Source organism: Oncorhynchus mykiss, chromosome 1 (assembly GCF_057628025.1).
Source record: "Oncorhynchus mykiss isolate SJ-2025 chromosome 1, ASM5762802v1, whole genome shotgun sequence".
NCBI classification, from domain to species: domain Eukaryota; kingdom Metazoa; phylum Chordata; class Actinopteri; order Salmoniformes; family Salmonidae; genus Oncorhynchus; species Oncorhynchus mykiss.
The window spans coordinates 55,691,189-55,708,365 of record NC_143022.1 but is presented as its reverse complement, the minus strand read 5'-3'; the positions used below and the strand labels follow the sequence as shown (position 1 = coordinate 55,708,365).

The following is a 17,177-nucleotide window of genomic DNA, read 5'->3' as shown; positions in this document are numbered from 1 at the left end:
ACCTGTGTGTAATCAAGTCTCCGTATAAATGCACCTGCACTGTGATAGTCTCAGAGGTCCGTCAAAAGCGCAGAGAGCATCATGAAGAACAAGGAACACACCAGGCAGGTCCGAGATACTGTTGTGAAGAAGTTTAAAGACGGATTTGGATACAAAAAGATTTCCCAAGCTTTAAACATCCCAAGGAGCACTGTGCAAGCGATAATATTGAAATGGAAGGAGTATCAGACCACTGCAAATCTACCAAGACCTGGCCGTCCCTCAACTTTCAGCTCATACAAGGAGAAGACTGATCAGAGATGCAGCCAAGAGGCCCATGATCACTCTGGATGAACTGCAGAGATCTACAGCTGAGGTGGGAGACTCTGTCCATAGGACAACAATCAGTCATATATTGCACAAATCTGGCCATTATGGAAGAGTGGCAAGAAGAAAGCCATTTCTTAAAGATATCCATAAAAAGTGTCGTTTAAAGTTTGCCACAAGCCACCTGGGAGACACACCAAACATGTGGAAGAAGGGGCTCTGGTCAGATGAAACCAAAATTGAACTTTTTGGCAACAATGCAAAACGTTATGTTTGGCGTAAAAGCAACACAGCTCATCACCCTGAACACACCATCCCCATTGTCAAACATGGTGGTGGCAGCATCATGGTTTGGGCCTGCTTTTCTTCAGCAGGGACAGGGAAGATGGTTAAAATTGATGGGAAGATGGATGGAGCCAAATACAGGACCATTCTGGAAGAAAACCTGATGGAGTCTGCAAAAGACCTGAGACTGGGACGGAGATTTGTCTTCCAACAAGACAATGATCCAAAACATAAAGCAAAATCTACAATGGAATGGTTCAATAATAAACATATCCAGGTGTTAGAATGGCCAAGTCAAAGTCCAGACCTGAATCCAATCGAGAATATGTGGAAAGAACTGAAAACTGCTGTTCACAATTGCTCTCCATCCAACCTCACTGAGCTCGAGCTGTTTTGTTAATGGCTGAAAAGGGGGAAGTATGCGTGATTATCAGGACCATGTTTGTGCTTACATCCCAAATAACACAGCTCCGGACGAATCAGTGCCCGAAGCCTCGGCTGGTTTGACCACCCTGGCTCACGGTTTGGCAGAAAACTCTGGGGTGGATACTTCTCTGACTGATTGGGTTTGATAGTACGTTTGGAAAATGGAAAAATGTTATGATCACTGTGTTATGGGCTACATTCACCTGTGTGACTGTTTTAGTTTTAGGGGGCTGTTGTCTAATTCCCTGTGTATGAGGCCTTATTTCCAGGACTCTGGAGAAATCTATGACAATAGATGGTGCGGTATGGGCCGATTCCAGGTTTTGACCCTTGGAGGACTGAATGCACGTCTACAGAACAAGTGGACGAATCTGGATCTTTTATTTGTGGGGAATTTATATTTGATAAGACCATTTTTGATGTTTAGGGAGGCTAGGTTGTATCCCATCTCAATATTAGACTGTTTATTAATGAAGATTGTAACGAAAATCCTGATAAGAAGAGTTATGATTCGGATGTAGGCCTGAGAAACAATTATGGCGAATGCCAGTGTTGGGTTATGTTTAGGTGATGTTTTGATGACAAGAAATATCTCTAATAAAAATAGAAATGGGCTTTTCAATATTACAATATAACTACAATGTGTGTTTGAATGTATAATATTTAATCAAAGGGTGGATATGTTAAGGGAATTTTTTATCAATGATGACTAATTATGTATACATTTCAATCAGGACTGACTAGTCCAAATGCTATTATGTACTGTACATATATGAATTTTCTCTCTTGCTCCCATTCCCAATTGTATATAATATAATCAGGAGTTTAGTAACAATGACGGTCTGTTCCTTTGTACAAATGAATGAACTATCTCCAGACTGTCTAGAATGCTGATTTACAATTACTGACCTTGGCTGCAGGCGAGGAGGGAAGGCTCGAGAACTATAGGGCCTCTCTACTAGTGTCATGAAGAGATAGAACATTTAGAAAACGCTGACATCATTTTCAGTTTATAACCTGTGGAAAAATGTGTATGTACCAGTACTCTCTTGAATTAAACGCTGTTACCTGACTTTTAAGACCGGGGCTCTGTCCATTCTTATAAAAATATTGGGTCTTATAATCCCTTTAGAATGCATTGACAGAGTAATGAATTCTGATTGGGAAATAATACAGAGGAATTTAGAATTCCTCTAACAGGATTAAATGGCAGGAATTGTGAAAAACTGAGTTTAAATGTATTTGGCTAAGGTGTATGTAAACATCAGACTTCAACTGTACCTAGAAGTGCACATATTCTTATTTTTTTTTATGTATCTTAAAAGTAAAAGTAATATAGTCAACTATACAACTTCTACTACTACACTTTATATCATCCAATAATATATAATGAAAAACACTCAACATGAAGAATTAATGCAATTATGTTAATTTCAAATATTTATTTTGAAATATAGATTAGGTGCTCTTCCTTTTATAGCAGGAAGTAAAGGGACTGGAAAAGGCTTTGCCTATAGCTGAAAACATCCTGGAAATGAGCGAACGCTTCCTTGGTTTCTTCTTGGTGGAGCATACACTCTCTGTTTGGCAGGATTCTTGATCTTTGACAATTGCTGAAAAGAAAATGTAAACATAACATTTTCTTTAACTGACCCTAGTTAGTGTGAATAATTAGTATTGCATTATTATTATTTAAATTGTAATATTCTACATAATTTACAAATGTAGGCCGGCAGGTAGCCTAGCAGTCTCAATCCCCCTATTTAACGCAGAAGTGTTACATAGGCCCCCCCCAGGGCTTAGTGCCAAAAAGAAGGGGATAAAAACATGCAATATATATATATATATTCGTCAACTTATATCTCTCAAATTTAAGACAGACACTTCAGTTCCATGTAGTGAATCTGTTATTCAATGCGTTTGTATGGGCAAATAGCAGTAAGGCCGATACAAACCCATCGGCCTAGACAGGGCTTAGACTCGTGTGGGTTAATTACAAAGGTGCAACTCATGCTGGAGACAATAAAAGGCCACGCTAAAATGTGCAGTTTTGTCACACCACACAATGCCACAGATGTCTCAGAGACTGAGAAAAATAGGAGCAAGGAAAAACGCTGGTTGACTTGTTTTGAGGGAGCGTGCAATTGGCATGCTGACTGCAGGAATGTCCAACAGAGCTGTGGCCAGAGAATTTAATGTTTATTTCTTTACCATAAGCTGCCTTCAATGCCGTTTTAGAGAATTTGGCAGTATGTCCAACCGGCCTCACAACCACAGACCAAGTATATGGCGTCGTGTTGGCTGTAGGGTTATGGGGTGGGCAGGCATAATCTACGGACAACGAACACAATTTCATTTTATCAATGGCAATTTGAATGCACAGAGATACCGTCACGAGATCCTTAGGCCCATTGTCGTGCCATTCATCCACCACCATCACCTCATGTGCATGGTAATGTATCGAAAGGCCTGCATACTCACCAGACATGTCACCCATTTAGCATGTTTGTGATGCTCTGGATTGACGTGTACAACAGCGTGTTCCAGTTCCCACCAATATTCAACAACTTCGCACAGCTATTGAAGAGGAGTGGGACAACATTCCATAGGCCACAATCAACAGCCTGATCAACTCTATGCGAAGGAGAAGTGTCACGCTGCATGAGGCAGATGGTGATCACACCAGACACTGACTGGTTTTCTGATCCATGCCCCTACCTTTTTTTAAGGTATATGTGACAAACAGATGCATATCTGTATTCCCAGTCATGTGAAATCTATAGATAAGGGCCTAATGAACATATTTAAATTGACTGATTTCCTTATATGAACTGTAACTCAATAAAATCTTTGAAATTGTTGCATGTTGCGTTTATATTTTTGTTTAGTACACATTTGAGTGTATTGACTTACCTGTTTCACTGACGGCAGGGGTCTGGTTCTGGGAAGGTGTTGGAATGCAGTGGTTCTTCTTGTTGACCTTCATTGTACACTGGGTAACAAACAGTCATTTGTACAGTAGGAGAAATTGCACACAAAAGGTATCAGTGTTTACCATCATACTGTACGTAATGAATAAAAATAATCTTTATAATTTGTATTTTGATGACATATGTACCTTTGGGTTGAGTCCACAGAGAGAGCTGAATCTTCCTCTCTTCTTTTCCTTTCTACTAGTTGTTGGAAGCCCAGAATTACCTACCTCGTCACTGCCAAGTGCATTGTGTGATGACAACTGGGTCATGGAGGGAGGTGAAGAGCTAGCCTCATTGCATTTAGTTAGTAGTTCCCTAGTTAATGATTTGACCAGGGCATCGTCAAATGCATAATCCGTTGACTTCATTGCAACCTGGAGCATCTTCTCTGACCCAAATTCTTGAAGAAGCCCCTTGTAGACAGCCTTGAAAATCTTTTTGATTTTCAGATTCTGGGGGTAGGCTTGAGTTGGTTCAAGGCCTGAGGTGCCACAGAACTCAGACAGAATCCTCTTTGTGAGAACTCTTGATGTTTCACCAATGTCAGAGGATTCCAGTAATGTGATAGGGGTGATCATTGACAGCAATCTAACAATCAGTAAAAGTACCAAAGAGGTGTAGTCATTGCTAGTGGAGTCAAATGATGCATGTGTATCAGAGTCCATGGCTGATGGAGTTGATGGATACACAGAGACACTACACATCTCTAGATCTTTGTTGTCCATCTTGGATTCCACCTCTCCTAAAACTTGAATATCCACAGTTCCACCGTTGTGTGTGCTGCTGCCAGACAGAGAGGTTCTAGGCAATGATTTGGCACTAGACTGACGGCTAGTGGTCATGAGAGCCGGTCTGTCAGAGTCAAGTGTTCCAGCATCACTTGGGGACAACCCATTGATTATGTTCATCAACTCTGATAATTCTTCTGATGAACTGGAGGCCACAGAACAGGTATCCATGACCTGATTGACCATTATATTGGTGAAAAGGCTCTTTGTGTCACAGTAAACCTGTGAGGAACTAATGGAGATGGCAGAAGAGCTCGGGATAAGCTGACTTGTGTCCTGCAGAGAACCATCAGAGATGACAGTTTGGCAGAAATCGGATCCTTGTGATGGTGGAGGAAGCCAGAAGACAATCTGCTGTAGCAGACGTTTTATTGACTCCGTAGCAAAGGAGTACACAAGGTCAGATGGAAACTCCCTGGATTCTTCAGAAGCATTCAATCCTGTCTTCAGCTTCAAAAGAATAGAGTCAGACACGCTCTTGCCAGCTGGCACAAAAAGAGCCTGGGGGGTGTTGTGACTTTTTATGAGCTCATAAACTTTGTCAGTGAGCTCATGTGAGAAGTGCTGAAGACCGTCCCTGGGGCTGAGTCTCGCAAGTCTTCTTGTAAAAGAAGTGACATCATCTGCAGTTGCTATGTGTTCCGTATCTTCTCTTGGAATGACCTCCATAACAGTGTCAACTATGGCAGAAATGGTTTGCCTTGTGTAATTTGTTGACCCTTGTAAATGAGTTGAGGAGTCACTCATATCAATGACCGAACTCCTAATGATAGGACAATAGATTTCAACAGGCCACTCATTGGGGACTGGAGTGCCTGGAAGAGAATTTGTAAAATCACTCTGGGACCCTCTGGTCATGGCAGAGGTGATGGACAGGGAGGACTTTGAGGAGGATGGCCGGTGTATCTCATTTCCATCAGTTCTCACCATGTCAACATCCTCCAACATGGAGCCCACGATGGAACGAGTCAAGAGGCCTTTCTCTGAGGTGCTCATCCTCTCTGACATAGACACTCTCCTCTGGATTGTCATCAGAGTCTGACTAATTAAGGTTTTGGAATAATTTACCATGCTGGTGTGGCTGCCTTCATGTTCACTGTAAGTCATTTGTGTAGAAGTAGCTGTTCTGCATATGGATTCGGCATGTTTGGGGGCCTCAACCACATTGTCTAGGAGGACCGGTTGTTGCTGGGCAAAAAAATCCTTGACCTTGGTGAACACATTGTTGAACAGGTTAACAGTGCCTGGCCAAATGATCTTTCCTTTCACATTGGCCCCGTTGTGAACACTGACAGGAAGGGTTGAAGCTGACAGGGATCTCTCTAACTGGCCAGACACTGAAGCATCAGACATTTTAGTCATCTGGGTGAAGCTATTAAGGTCTTTAGTGATGCTTATGACGATGTTGGATGCTGCAGAATTGGTGTGCAGAGAAGAGGTGAACAAAGATGGAGTTCCACTCTTCTGAAGGATTTTGACATCACTTTCATTACTGGACTCTGCACAAATGTCTGCACTTCTACCATCAAGGTTGGTATTTACAATGCCAATTAACCCTGATTGAAGGATCCCACCAGCCATATGTGAGGCTTTAGTTTGAAACTCCTCAGTACATAGTTTGTCAAAGGCTGTGGATTTAAGACTTCTAGAGGATGCCTCCTCCTCAATATTGTTGATCTCACCATGCAAATTGTCCTGTGTATTGACAGCATAGTCATAAACAAATAAATATGATTTGGAGGCGGCAAGGACGTCAATCTGAGAAACAACGGCATCCAAAAGCTTGGACAGGTCTTCTGTATCTCCTTTTAGGCTAGAGATGCATTCCTCCATGGATTCCTCGGAGTGATACACAGTGAGGATCCGACTAATGACCTCCTTGGTACAGGTTTGAAGGTCTGCTTGGATTTCAAGAGAATCACTATTACAAGTCACCTGAGAATCTAAACTTTCACTAGGAGCCTGTTTGAGAGTCTCATTATGTATTGGTGTAACACCATCGATGACCTTTACAGAGTCTTGGCAGGGAGTGAGAAACCACCTCAGCATTTCTCGAAATCTATGATATATAATACGAGCAGCAGAAAGGGTGCTCACTTTCGAAATGTTGAAATTTTCAGAGTCATGTGCCTGCATGGACTGAACAATAGTCTCCACATCTGTTACAAAAGTGTCCAGCAATTTAGATGCTTCCGAGTCTCCCAGTAAGCTGTTTGTAAAGGGGTTGACAGATCTCAGAGCTTCACTCACTGCCTTTCTAGCCTTTGTCTGGAAAGACACACTGGAGAGTTTCTTCATATTTATAACTGGAAGACTCTGGGTAGATTCACTGTTGGTGGTGCTGTCCTGCAGACCAAGTGGAAAAGTGAGATGGGAGAGACATTGTTCACTGTCTAAAAACTCAGATGGTGAGGCGGAACAAGAACTGGTGAAATCATTCAAGTCAGACATGATGCCATCCACAAATAGAATGGCCTCCAGAGACTCTTCAGAATCACACTCTCCAACAGAAGATGAGAACTTCTCCATCACCTCAGTCTTATACAAGACTAGAACCTGGCTGGCAATCGCTTTTGCGGTGTCAAGGAGAACTTGGTCTTGCAAATACTTTTTGAGAGCCAAGAGAGGTTTTGGGGTCTCACTTTGTCCTTTTTGTTCATTCATAGATGAGGTTATTAAAAGTGGTTTACAAGAAATGGAGTCCGATGTGTCAGCCTCACCATTACTGGAATGACCGATGTCCAGGCACAAAGTTGGAACCATTGTGAAAGAATCTTTTGTGCTCTCCACAAATGTACTTGCGAGATCCCCTTTTTCTGGACAGGTAAGGAGCCTCTTCAGCGTATTTTTCATGTCGTAGTAACAACCAACAGTGTAAGACCAGATCTTACTTTGATGGTTTTCAAGAAGGATCTGCTCACTCTGTGCAGGGGAGCAGGATGCCCTGATAGACTGGGTAAGATTGTCCATGTCTGAAACAAAGGTACTTACCAACTCAGAAGCCTCAGGGTCAATCATAAGGTCTCTGATCTCACCTATCCTAGGAGTTGGACTAGATGATGTAGTGCCAGAACAACATGATGCACAACCCCTGAATCTTTTAACGATCTCCCGGATCGATTCAGTGGCCTTGGTCTGAAACTCCTCAGTGAGTAGTCTGTCCATACTTTGTGTTGACAGACAAAGACTAGATTTGGTACCTTTGATATTGAGGTTGCTCTCTCCTTGTTTTAGCATCTCCTCAGGACTTTTACAAGCTTCAAGCCTCTTCATATGGTCAGCAACAACACAAAGCAGTTCCCTCTTGTCGGGTTCATTTTCCTCCTTATTGCTGAAGTTCAAAACAGTGCCACTGAGGGCTGTCATGACCTGTCCTGTTAAATGTGTCATATCCACCTCAACACCATCCTCTCTGAGAACAACACTCTGCTCAACACTCTTCCCATTAATGTACATCTGAAGTATGTTGGAAATGCCAGACACCATCTCCTCAACCACCTTGGTGCTGGAGACACCACCACTGGCAAAAATGACAGGGGACATTCGCCCAGAGATGGGAGTTTGGATGGCCACAGAGATGATGGAATTTACTTTCTTTGACACTTCTCCAACAATAACCCGGGATAGACTTTGAGTGTCTACCTGGCCCTCTCTTTGGATACAGAGGACATTGTTCAGCGACTCTTTGAAGGAATCCTGGACACCAGTGAGGAGACTGTCCTCAGTGATCCCAAAAAAGTCACTGAGTGGCTCAGATGAAATAGACTCACCATCTCCCTGAGTATTTGGCAACAATGTCTGAGACCTTTGAGAATACAAAGCAAACAATACAGCATTCCATATTCAATAGTGGATACTGTAGTCACATTAATGCATAATTCAGCAATCAATTAAATTGGTCATTAAGAGTAAACTGTAACACAGATAACAAAACATATTTTCACAAAATGGGTTATGAATAGTTAGGTGAAACCGAATGACTGAACATACCCATTACGAGAGGAGCTTGATTTGGCCGTGCAAGACCTTGAGGATTTGCTGCTGCCTCTCTTGCGAACCTTCAGGTTTGTGCTAGAGGATCTCTCTGATTCTGTCAGAGACTTGCCGGATACTGGAGACACATGGCTGTATATCCGTACAAAACGGAAAATTGCAGGGATGATGACCTCCAGGATGGCCTCAGATACAAACCGCACAATCTCCAGGCACATCTCTGCAAGCAATGCCCTCATCACCTGTAGGACCGAAACAGTGTAGGTAGATTACGCATAGCCGGGCTCTGAAACCAAGCTCCTCAAAGAGATACCAACAATCTCACATAAGTTCATGAGAATCATGAAAGTGGCATACATTGGAAAGCATGAAAAGCAGTAGGCTACTAAAAAGCTCTTTGTATATAACTGTTTGTGATAATGTGGATGATACTGTAGATAGATAAAAGGCTTGTATCTAATTTTCTTGAAACATCTATTTATATATCTATGAATAATTTTCAAGGTTAAGGGACTTACAGGGTCCATCCTGCCAATGCTTAACTGCCTCCATTGCCTTTCGGAGATAATTAGATGTTTTTAGCACCAAAAAGCACACCAACACACATACAATTTATAAAATCATTGCATTCAAATACTACAACAGAAGTTTAGACATACTCCTCAGTAAGTTTTTCCAGAAACCGGATGATAACCGGGTTGAAAGCATCCGGATTGATTGGCGGGAGGTCAAGAGCCCTGGTCTGACAGGCCCTGGAGACACACTCATTAGATTGTCCCTGGTGAGATGTCCCCTGAACTGTCATCCCAGAGAATTCCACAGATGTAGAGGGACCTGTGTGCAAAGCAGCATTCACCAAGGTAAAGAAGTCAGAAAACATGTAACCTTCTAAGGCAAGTATGTATTAGCCAATTTTGTGTACTTTGTGAAGATAAGTACCCAACAAAGGATTATGCACTCTGCTATTAGTCCTCTGCTCAATAGATGTCCATACTAAATCACATTTACATGCAAAAGGATTACGTTCAGTGAAATTAGAGTTTAATTTATGACCTGCATCTGTATCAGTGATCTGCTCCACTTTGTTTCTCTTGGTCCTCTTGGTCTAAAAAGACAATGCAGTCAATGATATATACGTAGATACTGTATGAAGCCATTCCAATACAGCCCTTTGAGTAGAGCAAGGGTAAGAATGATTATAGGGCTGTCCCCGACAAAAAAAAATATTTATAGACCGAGAGACATCCTGTTCTAATGTTAAAATGTATTTTTCCATATCAGACACACCCTATGTGTTTGAATACAATCACCTACATAGGCACTGAGCTTGTCTGATGCTTTAAGCACACTGTTTTATTAAATAATTAAGACACACAAATGACTCAAAAAAGAGCCCGATGGTGACACTGTATTATTACAGCATAGCAAAGATTAAAAACAGCCGAATCTGTGAAATTGCTTAATTCAACATTTAGCCGGTGCATGAGGCTTGGTGCTCACAGAATCAGTAGGCTATTAAACAAATACTCAAACAGGCAACAGAAGCTATATCTGTCTTATTTCTGTATACATGTATGCAGTACCAGTCAAAGGTTTGGACACACCTACTCATTCAATGCTTTTCTATATTTGCACTATTTTCTACATTGTAGAATAGTAGTGAAGACATCAAAACTATGAAATAACACATATGGAATCATGTAGGTACCAAAAAGGGTTAAACAAATCAAAATATATTTTATATTTGAGATTCTTCAAAGTAGCCATCCTTTGCCTTGATGGCAGCTTTGCACACTCTTGGCATTCTCTCAACCAGCTTCACCTGGAATGCTTTTCCAACAGTCTTGAAGGAGTTCCCACATATGCTGAGAACTTATTGGCTGCTTTTCCTTCACTCTGCGGCCCAATTCATCCCAAAACATCTCAATTGGGTTGAGGTTGGGTGATTGTGGATGTTAGGTCATCTGATGCAGCCCTCCATCACACTCCTTCTTGGTCAAATAGCTCTTACACAGCCTGGAGATGTGTTGGGTAATTGTCCTGTTGAAAAACAAATGATAGTCCCACTAAACACAAACCTGATGGGATGGCGTATCACTACAGAATACTATGGTAGCCATGTTGGTTAAGTGTGCCTTGAATTCTAAATAAATCACAGAGAGTGTCACCAGCAAAGCACCCCCACACCTCCTCCGTGCTTCATGGTGGGAACCACACATGTGGAGATCATCTGAACACCTCCTCTCACAAAGACATTGTTGGAATTTGGACTCATCAGACCAAAGGACAGATTTCCACCCATCTAATGTCCATTGCTCGTGTTTCTTGGCCCAAGCAAATCTCTTCTTCTTATTTGTGTCCTTTAGTAGTGCTTTCACCGCAGCAATTTGACCATGAAGGCCTAATTCACACAGTCTCCTCTGAACAATTGATGTTGAGATGTGTCTGTGACTTGAACTCTGTGAAGCATTTATTTGGGCTGCAATGTGAGGTGCAGTTAACTCTAATGAACTTATCCTCTGCAGCCAAGTTAACTCTGGGTCTTCCTTTCCTTTGGCGGCCCTCATGAGAGCCAGTTTCATCATAGCGCTTGATGGTTTTTGCGACTTGATGGTTTTCGCACTTGCACAATTTTTCGGATTGACTGACCTTCATGTCTTAAAGTAATGACGGACTGTTGTTTCTCTTTGCTTATTTGAGCTGTTCTTGCCATAATATGGACTTGGTCTTTTACCAAATAGGGCTATCTTCTGTATACCAACCCTACCTTGTCACAACACAACTGATTGGCTCAAATGCATTAAGAAGGAAAGAAATTCCTTTACTTAATTTTTAACAAGGCACACCTGTTAATTTATTAAATGCATTCCAGGTGACTACCTCATGAAGCTGGTTGAGAGAATGCCAAGAGTGTGCAAAGCTGTGATTAAGGCAAAGGGTGACTACTTTGAAGAATCTCAAATATAAAATAGATTTTGATTTGGTTAACACTTTTTTGATACCTACATGATTCCATATGTGCTATTTCATAGTTTTGATGTCTTCACTATTATTCTACAATGTAGAAACTAGTAAAAATAAAGAAAAACCCCTTTGACTGATATATATATATGGATGATTTACAAAGCCAGGCACATTTAACAATTAGGCTATTAATTATAGACCTAATTTAGTTGGTTTTCCTCTCTCAGGTGTCCAAGTGCACCTTGAAGAAAAAAAACTTTTGTGACTGCTCAACTTAAGAAATCCCAGTCAACCAACAGCCTATTGACCAAACTGTCGAACAAATGGGGTCAGCCCTAGATTTACTATTAGGAGATAAAAGGGTATTGCATGGGCAATTTACCTTCCTCAGAACAACATGCTGTAGGGGCAGGTTATAGATATGAAAGATATCTTGGCTCAATCTATTCCCTTACCTTGACTTTTTTTCTCTTCACGGCATCCGGCTCCATCTGAGGCAGGGGATCCTTCTTCACCTCATCCTCATCTTCATCATTCTGATTATCAACAAAATCTATCTCAGCTGCATCAGTATCAGTGCTCTGTTCAACTGTGGGCCTGTTGGCACTGGTCTTCCTCTTGGTCTAAAAAGACAATAGTCAATGACATACTGTATGTTGCCGTTGCTATACAGGCCTTTGAGAAGAGCTACATTAAACAATTGGTGATTGAATATTAAGAGATGGAAGTCTGTTGTAAGGACAATTTACCTTCCAACCTCACAACATGTTATATGGCATATTGGACAGGTTTAAAGTGTGGACAGGTAAGACCCCAGATTTCCCTTTCTCTCCTCAGTCTATTCTCTCACCTTAACTTTTCTCCTTGTCACAGCCTTCAGCTCGATCTGAGGCAGGGGATCCTTCACTTCACTATCTTCTGGATAGTTTAAACCCAGGATATCATTTTTCACTTTCTGGACTTGACCTTCCAAACTTTGATGATCATGTGGATCATCCTCATTTAAACTCTGATTGGAAAAAATGAGACCATTCTTTAAATGCTTGTGGATATGGACAATATACCACAGCTAAGAGCTGTTCTTACACATGACACAACGCACAGTTATTATAAACTGGTTACCAACTTAATTAGAAAAGTACAAATAAATGTTTTGTCATACCCGTGGTATATGCTCTGATATACCACAGCTTTCAGCCAATCAGCATTCAGGGCTCAAAACACCCAGTTTATAATGGCCAATATTTAGTTTTTTAAAGAACAGGTTTTCGCTATAAATCCACATAGATCATATTGCCTGATATCAAGATTCGTAATTAATGCGTTATGGAGTCACCTATTATTATAATAATTTAGGTAGAATTATGATAAATAGCCTACTGCTGTTATCTTTGCAAGGATCATATTTCAAATCAAATCAATTTTATTTATATAGCCCTTCTTGCATCAGCTGATATCTCAAAGTGCTGTACAGAAACCCAGCCTAAAACCCCAAACAGCAAGCAATGCAGGTGTAGAAGCACGGTTTGATGTATAACAAGTCCCATAGGTTATTATAATGCATAATTTTTTTTACAATATTAAAAATGATAATATTAGCGGTACAATAATTAACATTAGCCCACACCGCCACCCAGCTGCCACTACTTGCGGCATCCCTATCGGCATGTCCTGCATAAAAAAAGACGGTGCAGCGGTTCCTGAACCACTGCATGGGGCTTCTCTGTTAGCAATTCATAGGCTTACCTTATTATCCTCCATGGTTAAAGTCTATGGCTGGAGCCTATGTTCCCATCATGTAAAACTTTACCAAGTGATTACCAGAGATAAACTACCGCATTTTATACGGTAACTCAGCCAACGTCATAATGTGAATGCACTTTTACGTAATAAAACAACTTCAGGGATGATCTGTCAATCAATGCAATCAGCGACGCAATACTGGATCCCCAATACCACTAAAAAGACCACTCGAAACAATCACTACTGGTGTATTATCTACGTTTCCGTTTTTTTGTACAATAATGTGATAAGACAACAAATAAATAATGACACCAATGATGAGCAATACATAACATTGTAAATAAGAATGTGTTCTTAACTGACTTGCCTAGTTAAATAAGGATACATCATTTTTTTAAATAACAAATCAAATGCAGTAATTTGAAAAAAACTCTTGAGGGCGACAACGAACCAGTTTTGAATAAACGAGGACAGAAGCATGCCATGTGTTGTTGGGTCAGAGGCGAAGGTTCATAGTTGAAATGAGAAAAGAGGGTGGCGCACGCAGAAATACGAGTGGTTCACCGTGGTGGCAGCAACATAAACTTCAGAGAGCCAGTTAGTACAAATGACATGAGCTAAACCTGAATTAACTGTATGTCACAAGTATGGCATGGATGCAAACTGTAGCCCTGGCTAGCTACTGTGGCTAGCTAACGTGTTACTGTATAGCTAGCTACAACACAAGTATTCTAATCTTGAGAGAAACGTACCGTTGGCTATTGTTGTCTGTGGTCCTGTAGCTCAGTTGGTACAGCATGGCGCTTGCAACGCAAGAATTATGAGTTCGATTCCCGGGAGCACCCATACGTAAAATGTGTATGTGCATGGCCATTGCTTCGTCCCACAACGAGCTACTGTTGATACAGACGACTCGTTGCAGAAGCTTCCGTACGGAGTCTTCGGTCCTTGATCAACCAACTCAAATGGAAATAACGTTTCCACTTAACAGCGGCATATTCCGTATCTCTAGGAACAATACTTTGCGGGAAAGCGCAAGCATGATCGTAGCTAAATCGCTTTGGGTAAAAGTTATTACTAAATGGTTTATACACAGAACCAGTGCAGTGGTGGAAACAGTACCCAAATGTCATACATGACTGAGTCATTTTCTATTAAGGTATCTTTACTTTTAACTCAAGTTAAAGTCACCCAGTAAAATAGAGTAATAGTCTAAAAGTATTTGGATTTAAATATACTTAAGTATCAAAAATGTATTTGGATAAAATATACTTATAAACCTTTAAATCATTTCCTTATATTAATAAGCAAACCAGACGGCACCATGTTTTTTTTTTTCGTTTATGGATAGCCAGGGGCTCCAACACTGACAATTTTCAAATTAAGCCGATATATTAAAATGTTAGATTACAACATTGTGCAAGTTTTGTCCATTGTGCCAATGAAGCTGTTCTTATGCTACACCCTCGGGAGTGTTGTGTCAGGAAAATAACCTCACGCTCAACAAAACAAAGGAGATGATCGTGGACTTCAGGCCAAAACCTAGGAAGAAACCTAGAGAGGAACCAGGCTATAAGGGGTGGCCAGTCCTCTTCTGGCTGTGCCGGGCAGAGATAACAGAACATGGCCAAGATGTTCAAATGTTCATAAATGACCACCATGGTCAAATAATAGGTCTGGGACAGGTAGCACGTCCGGTGAACAGGTCAGGATTCCATAGCCGCAGGCAGAACAGATGAAACTGGAGCAGCAGCACGGCCAGGTGGACTGGGGACAGCAAGGAGTCATCATGCCAGGTAGTCCTGAGGCATGGTCCTAGGGCGCAGGTCCTCCGAGAGAGAGAAAGAGAGAATTAGAGAGAGCATACTTAAATTCCCACAGGACACCGAGACTGAAAAACAGCTTCTATTTCAAGGCCATCAGACTGTTAACCAGCCATCACTAACATTGAGTGGCTGCCGCCAACATACTGACTCAATCTCTAGCCACTTTAATAATTAAAAATTGGATCTAATAAATGCATCACTAGTCACTTTAAACAATGCCACTTTATATAATGTTTACATACCCTGCACTACACTACTCATCTCATATGTATATACTGTACTCTATATCATCTACTGCATCTTGCCTATGCCGTTTGAGTAACGGCAGATCTCTTCGTCTGAAGAGGAGTAAGGATCGGACCAAGATGCAGCATGGTAAGTGTTCATGACGATATTTGAATAAAGACAAATGAACACTCGAACAAAAACAATAAACGATAACGTGAAATCTACAAAAAAACAAAACAAAAAAAAACCAGTACCGTGTGGCGACAAACACACACACGGAAACAAACAACCACAAACCAACAGTGAAACCCAGGCTACCTAAATATGATTCTCAATCAGAGACAACTAACGACAGCTGCCTCTGATTGAGAACCATACTAGGCCGAAACAGAAACCAAACATAGAAAAACAAACATAGACTGCCCACCCCAACTCACGCCCTGACCATACTAAATAAAGACAAAACAAAAGAAATAGGTCAGAACGTGAAAGTTTGGCCATCGCTCATCCATATATTTATATGTATATATTCTTATTCATTCCTTTACACGTGTGTGTGTGTAAGGTAGTTGTTGTGAAATTGTTAGATTACTTGTTAGATATTGCTACACTCGCATTAACATCTGCTAACCATGTGTATGTGATTTGATTTGATTGAATGTTTTCCCCATAAAACCTACCACTGCTTTAATTTCTAATTTGATCAGTATTGGTTTATGCTTTGTTAAAATTTGTGTTTAAGCAATAAACAAATTAAAAAATAAAAACTCTGGTTGAGACTCTGGCGGCTCAGGACAGACGGGAGACTCTTGGCAGCACTGGAGAGGACGAAGGCTCTAGCAGCGCTGGACAGGCGGGAACACCTGTAGGCCGAAGACGGAGAGACAGCCTGGTGCGGGGGGCTGCCACCGGAGGGCTGGTGCGTGGAGGTGGCACTGGGTAGACCAGACCATGCAGGCACAGGAGCTCTTGAGCACCAAGCCTGACCAACCTTACCTGGTTGAATGCTCCCCGTAGACCAGACCATGCAGGCGCACAGGAGCTCTTGAGCACCGAGCCTGCCCAACCTGGTTGAATGCTCCCCGTAGCCAGGCCAGTGCGGTGAAGTGGAATAGCCCGCACTGGGCTGTGCTGGCGAACCGGGGACACCGTGCGTAAGACTGGTGCCATGTACGCCAGCCCGAGGAGACGCACTGGAGACCAGATTCGTACCTGGCTCAATGCCCACTCTAGCCCGGCCGATACGAGGAGCTGGAATGTACCGCACCGGGCTATAAACGAATTAAAAAATAAAAACTCTGGTTGTAAACTGACTGCAGTAGCTATGTATTTGGTATCGCTCAAATCATACTGCGTGTCATTCCTCAACTGTCTGGATTTTACATTCATTTTGGACCTCCACAAAACTGACACACTAAATCAACAAACTGTTTTTGTACATATTCAAGTAGCGATTCATAACATACAAATATAATCAGTACATGGCTTTCCATTAATTTCTTAAACTCATTGGAAATTAAATGGAATTCAACTATGCTATAATCCCACTGAAACATGAATAAGCCACATTCAGATGATTTTATATGGTCCTTTACACACCAGCTCCGTGGGGAAATTGGATCCTGGCCAAAGCCACAAGTTCA

The 17,177-nt window shown here is 41.5% G+C and overlaps 1 protein-coding gene across 2 annotated transcripts; it reads right to left on the bottom strand.

Moving 5' to 3' along the window:
* Nucleotides 1–2,444: 2,444 nt before the first annotated feature.
* Nucleotides 2,445–12,746, bottom strand: LOC149985575 (uncharacterized). 2 transcript variants are annotated; one of them, XM_090234657.1, is made up of 7 exons: nucleotides 12,193–12,360; nucleotides 9,827–9,878; nucleotides 9,433–9,607; nucleotides 8,771–9,015; nucleotides 4,136–8,585; nucleotides 3,931–4,009; nucleotides 2,445–2,630 (listed from the first exon to the last, which is right to left on the bottom strand). In XM_090234657.1, exons 4-7 carry the CDS (start codon nucleotides 9,010–9,012, stop codon nucleotides 2,476–2,478), a joined length of 4,926 nt encoding a protein of 1,641 aa, XP_090090783.1. In that variant the 5' UTR covers nucleotides 9,013–9,015; nucleotides 9,433–9,607; nucleotides 9,827–9,878; nucleotides 12,193–12,360; the 3' UTR covers nucleotides 2,445–2,475. The 2 variants fall into 2 exon arrangements, with proteins under 2 accessions (XP_090090783.1, XP_090090775.1); XM_090234649.1 differs by lacking the exon at nucleotides 2,445–2,630 and adding exons at nucleotides 9,292–9,328; nucleotides 12,588–12,746 and having other exon boundaries at nucleotides 3,997–8,585.
* Between the last annotated feature and the right edge of the window lie 4,431 nt (nucleotides 12,747–17,177).

Coding starts and splice junctions, on each gene's coding strand:
- LOC149985575 (XM_090234649.1), bottom strand. CDS start 12,228: ATGGAGCCGGATGCCGTGAAGAGAAAAAAAGTCAAG. Junction 9,608..9,826: donor GATCACTGATACAGATGCAG/GTCATAAATTAA, acceptor CTTTGCACACAG/GTCCCTCTACATCTGTGGAA. Junction 8,586..8,770: donor TCAAGCTCCTCTCGTAATGG/GTATGTTCAGTC, acceptor GTATTCTCAAAG/GTCTCAGACATTGTTGCCAA.